The sequence below is a fragment of the Zea mays genome, chromosome 1 (assembly GCF_902167145.1).
Source record: "Zea mays cultivar B73 chromosome 1, Zm-B73-REFERENCE-NAM-5.0, whole genome shotgun sequence".
Lineage (NCBI taxonomy): Eukaryota > Viridiplantae > Streptophyta > Magnoliopsida > Poales > Poaceae > Zea > Zea mays.
In genome coordinates, this window is record NC_050096.1 from 62,571,848 (window position 1) to 62,580,934 (window position 9,087).

Genomic DNA, 9,087 nt, shown 5'->3' on the forward strand with positions numbered 1-9,087 from the left:
TGTATTATTGCTTGTCATTTTTGTCATGTCACGTACTAGGGCCTTGTGTGCTTATCGGAATTTGGGATTCTATTCAGGTACGTAGGAATTTGTTACAGAGTTCTTTGATGAACCCTTGCTCACGCATAGAGATGGCAATAGAACCCGATCCCCAATTTTCTGCGAGAAATTCCTCCATTAGAGATGAAGATGGGGAGGAAACTTACCTCGCGGCGATATAAATAGAGAAAATGTATCCCCCAACGGATAAACAGGATGGGGACAGAGAATCATTCACCATTCTCATTCCCCGCGGGCCGCGGGGACCCATTAACCTTGCACGTGACTATGACGACAAAAATAAATAATTATCTTTCAAGAAACCACTAATTATACAAATGTGTTTATTTTAATGTATACATAATGATTTCTTACCTATGATATTATGTATAAATGACAATATTTAATATTAATAACAAAAAAACTTATGTCTTAATTATAATTTAAACAATATGGGAATCATTGTTGTGAATTTATTTTTTTCGTCGCGGGGACCGAATTGGAGAGCTATTCCCAGCGAGGAATTAGCCGTTGTCATCCCTACTCACGCCAGCTATAGATTAATTGGGCCGACTCACGCCACCATTATAGTTCTTACTCCATTCAGGCAGGCCCGAAGGACCCCGTCTTGGGCCGACTCGCCCGTTTCTCCTGCAGCCCACCAGCTAACGGAGTCGAAGCCTCTTCTGTTGTCGGTCTGGACAGCATGATCGGCGCTGACACTAATCGTCGCTGACTCTCTCACGCCAGTAACTAGCCGACGAACGAAATTCAGGTTCAGTGCTTCGATGCAGAATGCGGTGATATACCGTTAGAATGGGGAGGTGGATTGGGCGGAGACGTCGCATCCTGCCTTCACGCCCACGAACACGATTGCACGAATCAAGAGGACATGTCTCCTCCCTCCGTTCAAAACAACTACTACTATAAGATATCACTCCGTTCTTTTTTATTTATCACGATTTAGTTTAAAAAGATCTAGCGAACCATAAATATTCGAGAACTTAGATAGTATGTGCAAGTCAAGTCCGTGGAGGGCGGCGCTCCCTCAAAAGGATCACCAAAAGCCTTTCGAGGAGAATGGCGAATGGGTGCATGCATACCAAAGAGCAAACGTCTCGCCTGTTTTAGGCACTCTATGAACTCACGTTCAACGTATGACGAACACCGCGGGAAGGGTCTGTCCCTAAAACCGCACACACGTCAAGTAAGATGTGCTTGCGCGCACCCAAGAAACTCGGTCTTCAACCGAAAACCAGTAAACATGGACTCACGCTCAAGTATGATGCTAAATCATTGGAGAAAAAAGTCTATGGACAGTTTAAGATCAAATTAAACAAAATAGCTTCTAATGATGTCAAATTAGATCAAACATCGACTAACGCTAGATCGCTTGGGACGCCACAGTCCACCAACTAACACTGATTTATCTCATTTAGGGTTTGTTTGGAATGACTTCAATTCAAATTTTCCCGTTTTGGTTTTCAGCTTCACGTAAAACAGTGCCAACATATTGTTGAAGTGGGTTCGAGGAGTATTTGACATGTGCACGAACTCCAGCTTTTGTAATACAATTGATTTTTGTGAGTTTTCTAATTATCCTTGATAGTTAGTGGCTGTTACGAGATAATCGAAGCGCTATGTTATGTAACCGGTGGTATGGTGGGTAATTTTCATGCAACTTCATGAGAAGGTATGAAAAATAGTGTTTCTGAAAACCCGTTTAAAGAGCTTCGTAAATTTCATAAAAATGTCTCTAATTTCATATTTTTTTCAAAGCTAGAACTCGTGGAGCTAGACCTGTTTGGATGAAAGGAGCTAGAACGAACCCTAGAAATTTGAAGTGAAGCTTTCCCAAACAGGTCCTTAATATATGGTGTGATATCAGCAAAATTCATTATCAAAACCCCTTAGGGCTGGTTTGGTGACCAAGAAAATTAAGAGGATCGAATAGCATGGGGATTCCTCCCGTTGATGTCCTCCATTTATCTGATCACCAAATCGGCCCTTAGAGTGTAAACGCTAGTGGTTTTCAAAAGTTTAAAGGGGTTAAAACTGATTTTAAGAAAACCAAACTAGGGATGAAAACAGGCAATTTTTGGGTCTTTTTCTTTTGATTGCGAATAAATATGATATAAAATCTGCTATGTAAATTTATATTTTTGTTTTGAGTGTTGAGCTTGTAAAGTTTCATAAAACATAACATATTTATTCTCCAATGATAGATATAAAATCTAAGTACAATTCAGATACGGATATATAGATAATTTTCACCTTTTTTGTTGTAGATAGTAAATAATATATAAATATTTTATGGAAAACTTTATTCTTATATGTAATAATGTGCTTGATAGCCCAACAAAAAGTTAACATCAAATTTCATACATATCTATTTTAAAATATTAGATTTGTTCTAATAGTTGGTACCCGTTTTTGTCCCTAAACCAAACAATCACGTTAGTTGACGAAATGAAAGTAGATTGGACTTTTTTCGGAGTTTCTCAGTTCAACATCGAGGGGTAGCGTTAGCGTGTGGTGTGCTGGTGTCGTGCCTTCTATCGTGGAGCTTTACTGAAAACGAACTTACTAGTACGAACAATGGGTACAACGATGATACACTCACTACTCAAGCATGGCGAGTGTCACTTCCTTACGACGCGTAAGATAAAATCCAACGACAATTCAATCGCATTTCTTATTTCCCCCCAGATGACAAGATCAGACATATGTATAAAAATAAAAATGCCACATATCTGTAGCGCACAGTAAGTTAAAAAGTCTCAATAACAAACGAGCATCTGTAGCGCTGAATCACACTCGAAAAAGGCGTGCATGATGAGCCATGCAATGCAGAGGCAGCTTTTTTGTTAACAAAAAGCTGAATAATCAGATGTGCTCGAAGTCCTTGAGGGCCCACCGGCCGTCTGCGCCCCTGACCATGCCCTTGTTGAGGGCCACCCGCCACCTGGCCGGCACGGGGTACTCGTCCCTGAGCGCGTCGGCGCCCTTGTTGACGAGCGCCACGTCGCGCCCCACCTCCAGCCTGAACCCTCCGGCGGCGCCCTGCTCGCCGGCCACGCCGTGCAGGTAGCACTCGAGGTTGTGGAGCGTCTGCGGCGTGCCCGGCCGGCGCAGCCACGGCGAGCGCGCCGTGTGGATGGGCAGCGGCACGGCCACGTCCACGTACCCCAGCGGCGGGTAGAGCGGCACCACGTCGCCCTTGTTCCGCACGTGCAGCGCCCTCAGGTCCGCGAACGAGGCGAAGGCGGCCTTGAAGAAGGGACCCCCCACGCGTGGGCTCGCGAACACGATGGCCGTCACCGGGCAGCCCGCCCGCTGCGGCTGCGGCTGCGCGGGAGAGGAAGAGGAGCCGCCGCTGGTGCCGGTGGCGGTGGCGGCGCCGGGCGCGTTCACGCCGTTGGCGACCATGTCCACGGCGTTGAGCGTGGCGAGCGACGCGCCGAGGCTGTGCCCGGTGACGCTGATGCTCGTCTCCTCGTCCTTGTACAGCTCCATCAGCCTCCTGACCTCCTCAAGAACCTGCAGTACGCACGTAGGTTTCGGTTGCTTCAGCCTTCAGACAAGGCAAATGGCACGTAGCTTTCGCGGATCCGACAGCTGATTAATCCGCGTCTCTCTCGATCGCTCACTCTCGTGGCTGAAACATCAGAGCAGGCCGAAATGCTTGAAGACTAGCTGATGCTGAGGTCATCGATCCATGGCATGGTGTCGAGTGTCGACTGTCTTCCGATCCCCTCACAATGCGTTGGGACTCTAGCTGAGGCAGTATAATGCCAATTTGACCGCTGATCGAACCTACGACAATCAGTCCACCAGCAGTGATAGGGAAATAGATACCAGCTAATAAGGTAATGTCTCAGTCATGCCACACTTATTAACTAGTGCTCCCTCCAATTTTTTTATTTGACGTTTTTTTAGTGTAGAGTTAGAGCATCTCCAAAAGACTCTTTATTTTTTACTCTCTATTTGACTCTTTATTTGTCACTTTATAAAGAATAAACTCTAAATATAACATTTCATTCTAACAGACTCTCCAACATGCAAGTTAGCTTGGCTAGCGAGATTTGCTAGCCAAATTTAGCTAGTGAGGGAGTCAATTTAGAGAGTCAGATAGCTTGTCAAATTAAATGACTAGTCCGTTGGAGAGCTATTTTGCTATTAATTAGCTAAAATTTAGCTTCACAAGCTATTTAGCTAGTCTCTTGGAGATGCTCTTATACCGTTAAGCGTCAAATAAAAATAAATGGATGTAGTACTTATTAATAAATCCCAGAATAAATCGTAAAAACTCACTCATAAATTTGACTTTGCCTTGCACAACAGATCTGGAATTGAATCCATCTGATCATAGAGATTCGAACCATGCCAGTTTCAGTGTTCTATCCTTTTTACGCACCATTGCCCTGCACCTAATCCCCCTATATAATAGAGATAGCGTTCTTCCCGAAAGTCAAGATAAACAACCAAACTAATACGAGTTAGTGTTTTAGACAATGAGTTCTTCATGTTGGGTAATCTCATGCCTCTGACGCTGACGACGAGAAGAGGAGTGTCTTGGAAACCTCGCTCCATTGAAGAACTTGTATGAGTTGAGATGAATCAAGTTTTTGGCAGCGATTGAGCGACCGCTCGCAGAGTTGATTTGTACTATGACATCTATGAAGTTTAACAACACCATGAACTAATCTCCGACTGGACTAAAGCAATATTCTCTCTGAATAATGATGAGTTCATCGTTCAGGATAGAATTAATCTATTATGTGGACATGCTTTTTATTTGCTACGTGGTTTGCCATTGTTGCTTTAGTAATTAATTATCTTAAAAGTGTGTAATTATCTAACAGCTCCCCATGGATCGAACGACACAATCTTTCCATAAACTAAGGGTTAGTTTGGTTCAGCTGTAGATTCCTAAAAATCTGATTCTAGTTATGAAAATATTGTTGTAAGCTGATGATTATATTATAAAAAAACTGAAATTTGTTTGGTTGATACAATGGTCTATTATATATTTTTATAAGAAAATGATAACTTGTAATATGGATGACAGGAATATGAAAAATATAGAGTAGAAGGTGATTCTAAATTTAACTAGCAAAATCTATAGATTTTCAGGAATCTATTCTGATATTATATCTGTTTGGTTAATATTTTAGATTTTTGGCACAAAATCTGGTTTAGAAAGCTGACCAAACACACTTCAAAGAATCGATGGTTTCTTCGTAGAAGTAAGCTCGGTAAGAACTGTGTCATCGACATGGATCCACTTGCCTGGTCTCTAGCGCTGAGCTTGTTGTACTTGGAGCTGGCGTTGCTGGACGTGTAGAGCGACAGGAAGCCCCCGTGCACCATGGCGCGCGGGTGCGCGGCGGCCGCGGAGCCCAGCACGGGCGCGGCGGGCACGGGCGTGAAGTCCAGGTCGTTCACCCACTCCAGGCTCCGCACCGTCCCGCGCCACGCCACCACGACGTCGCGCCGCCCCAGCGCGGCGGCGCCCTCGTCCGTGGCCACCGCCACGTAGCCCATCCAGTTGGACTCCCTGCACCACGGCTCCTGCTGCCCCAGCGCCGGCTGCGGCAGGAGCAGGAACGCGTCGGGCACGTGCAGCCCCGACGTGGCGTACACGAACTTGGTCACCCTGTACCGGTCGCTGATGCCGCCCGCGCCGCCGCCGGCGCTGTCGCTGGCGGCCAGCAGGTCAGCGTGGCCGTACAAGCACGCGCCCGCGTGCGGCGACCGCGCCTCCGTGTTGAACCCGTCGTAGGTGGCCTGCGCGAGCTCGCCGTAGGCGATGACGGACGCTCGGAGGTCCATGTCGAGCGGGTCCAGCAGGCCTTTCCACGAGTCCTTGCCATGGAGCTCGCGCCACCTGCTGGCTATGCTTCCAGGCATCGCGCGCCGACGCTTACGGTGGTGGTGGCGTGTTCACTAGCTAGCTAGCGCCGGTTAGCGAGCGAGATCACTCGTCTTGGCTATATAGTCCTAGCTCGCAAGTGCTTGATTCGATGTGGTTTAACTTGGAGTGTCTAACTCTAACCTACTCCTACCACACTTACATTTCAGACTCTTACGCTTCGTTTGATTGGGAGACAGTTGTGACAGCCGGGACAGCCACGTTCCGTGGCTTTTCTTCTCATTCCTCCAATTTTGAGATAGTTTTATCCTATCTCCTGAGTCCTGACTGACTCTGAACCAAAACCAAATAATCTTATATAAGGGATCGTTCTATCCTGTCATATCTTATTATTGCAACCAAACACCACATACTTAGTAATATGCCATTTTTAACTTGATTGCGAGGTTTTCAGTACGTAATGTGTCTATGTACACTTGTTGACGACTAAGTTTTTTTTTCCCGAACGAAGATCACTCCATTTCTATTACTTTCATAACAAAAATACAAACATTTTATCCACAGCTAGATAAGCACCAGGGCTAAACCTAGAAGGGATACATCACAACAACCGACTTGATTCAGGCCACAAACACAACTGAAAAGTTGTCTGAGAAACGAAACAGAACAGAACTACAGACAGCCATACAAAGTTCCCAAAAACAGTTCAAACATAATCAGATGCAAAAGACACCGAGAATCAGAAGCCCAACAAGGAATCAAAGACCATCCATCTTGTCTGCTTCCCCAGTTTCCACCATCCTTATGTGGCGTATGCGGAGTGATCCTAGCATTAGCTGCCTTCAAAAGAAACTTCGCGCCATCATACAGCAAGTCCTGGAGCTTCTTCTTGCTTAAACACGTCCATTTCATAATCAACGCACACACAAGACACACAATTTCCACAAGGGATTTAATCAATATGCTTTCAAGGCACACTTTATTCCTGGCTTTCCGTAAAGCCCAACTAATGGCGGAAACCCCAAGAATTCCAATTTCTTTAGCACCATAGAGATTACAGTTAAGCCACGTCGAGCACTGCTCTAGATTATTTGGGACATTATCAGAGTTAATACATTTAGCCATGCCAATTAAAAAAGAGATGATTAGTCGACTCAAATTCTGGGCAAAAGCTGCAAGAATTATCTCCAGTCCAATTTCTGGTAACCAAAATTCTCTTTAGTTAACAACACATTGTTCTCAAGAAATCACATGAAGATTTTAATTTTTGGAGGAATTTTCCCTTTCCAAATATGATTAAAACATATCGTCGACGACTAAGTATGCCCAATTATATATGTTAAAGGAAACTGGTCGGCAACTATATTTAATGAATCATGATGTGTGTATATACATATATCTTAAAATGAAAGCTTGTAGCCTCTGACCAGTATGCAGGCCAACTAACACACTATTAGCCTATTAATTGACGTATACAATACAATTATATTCCACGCGTATTCGTATCATCGTATGGTTATGCCAGTATGATAGATCAGTATGTATAGACTATAGTGGTTATTTTTTTTTGCTACTAGACTATAGTCGTATTGCTCACCAGCAGAACGGGCATAGCAAGCATTCATGTCAAATCAGCCCGGTGGCCCGGTCCGTAGAATGCAGCGCTCCACGGCGACTGTATGGGCTTGGCTGATCGCTCCAACTAGTGCTGGGCCCTTCCCCCACATCGGCGTGTTTCTTCTTCCCCGTGTGTTCAGTTCGGGGTTCCGAACGTCCCGCCGCGGATGAGTGTTCCTCTCGAGTCTCGACCAAGACCACCGCCTCGCCCGCCTTCCGATTATTTATTTGTTCACCAGCAGTCCGGCACTAACCCACCCAGGATCTCACCTCTCGTGTTTCGAATAGGGTTTTGCTCGCTTCCAGAGAGAACAGAGCGGATCGAAGCGCTCCGCAATGTACTGCCAGCGCCGCGACGGCAGTGGGCAGTGGCGGCGGTGGCAGTGCTGGATTCCTGTGGGCAGGTCTCGCGGTGCTGCTACGCCGGCGCGGGGTGCTACCTACCGGGGACGGAGGAGCTATGCTCAGTACGTACGGAACAGCTGCAGTGAACTGTCTCCAGCAGCTGCAGCTCTACTACGTCTACTATCCCACCTTCTATTTCGTCCAGCGTTTAAACTCTACAACATAAACAATGCACTTTACAATATAAAATACTATCTCCGTTTTTTATTATTTATCATAGGCTAGTTTACCTTTAAACTAAAACACGCTAAATAAAAAAAATAAAGAGAGTAATGCTTTACACGATCATATGCATTGGAGACGGTCTTAGGGGATATTTGTTTTTCTAGGGGCTAATTTTTAGTCCCTATATTTTATTACATTTAATTGTATAAAATACTACTAAGGCCCTGTTTGGGAGAGCTTCACTTCAAGAATTTCAATTTCGTTCGAACTTCTTCAACCCAAACAGGTCTAGCTCCACGAGCTTTAGTTTTAAAAAAAATCGAAACTAGAGGCCTGTTTCATGAAATTCATGAAGCTCCTTAGAGGGTGCTTCAAAAACACTGTTTTTATATCTCCTCATGAAGTTGTACAAAAATTACCCACCATGCCACTGGTTACGCAACATACAACTTACGTTCTCTCTGGTGACAACACACTAATCATCAAGGGTAATCAAGGAAACCCACACAAATCTATTGTACTATATAAGTTGGAGCCCATATACAAACCAAACGCTCCTAGAACTCACCTTAATAATTTGATGGAGCTGTTTTATAGTAAAACTGGAAAACCAAAGCTGAAGCTTTTGAAGCAAAGCTCTCTCAAATAGACCCTAAAATAGAATAAAATAAAGAGACTAAAAATTAGTCTCTAACCAAGCACTCCTTAATAAGGATACCAAGCTGCCAGACACCGAGTATGTTATTTCACTCTAGCTCATCTGGTTTTTAACATGATCACCTGTTATGTTTTGATTTCTGTTGAGCCCGTTTGAGGCCGGACGGTCCGCGGTCCGGACAGTCCGCGTCTGTGGGCCGGACGGTCCGCGCATGCGCAGAACAGTTTAGGGTTCCGAGTTTTGTGCTATGTTTGTTGGCTAGATTTGCGGAATTAGCTCGGAATCCAGTCGTGTAAAGGGTCAGACCCCCCCTCCTCTATAAAAAGAG

General features: G+C 44.9%; 1 protein-coding gene across 1 annotated transcript; it reads right to left on the reverse strand.

Moving 5' to 3' along the window:
* Positions 1–2,704: 2,704 nt before the first annotated feature.
* LOC103635130 (phospholipase A1-II 7) lies at positions 2,705–6,179 on the reverse strand. The gene is made up of 2 exons (XM_008657675.3): positions 5,332–6,179; positions 2,705–3,579 (listed from the first exon to the last, which is right to left on the reverse strand). The coding sequence occupies exons 1-2, from the start codon at positions 5,950–5,952 to the stop codon at positions 2,926–2,928; spliced, it is 1,275 nt and encodes a 424-aa protein (XP_008655897.1). The 5' UTR covers positions 5,953–6,179; the 3' UTR covers positions 2,705–2,925.
* Positions 6,180–9,087: the final 2,908 nt, after the last annotated feature.

Bases quoted from the DNA above. Each gene is read 5' to 3' on its own strand.
- LOC103635130 (XM_008657675.3), bottom strand. From the start codon at position 5,952: ATGCCTGGAAGCATAGCCAGCAGGTGGCGCGAGCTCCATGGCAAGGAC. The intron at 3,580-5,331 runs GCAAGTGGATCC...TGCGTACTGCAG, and splicing joins AGCTCAGCGCTAGAGACCAG to GTTCTTGAGGAGGTCAGGAG.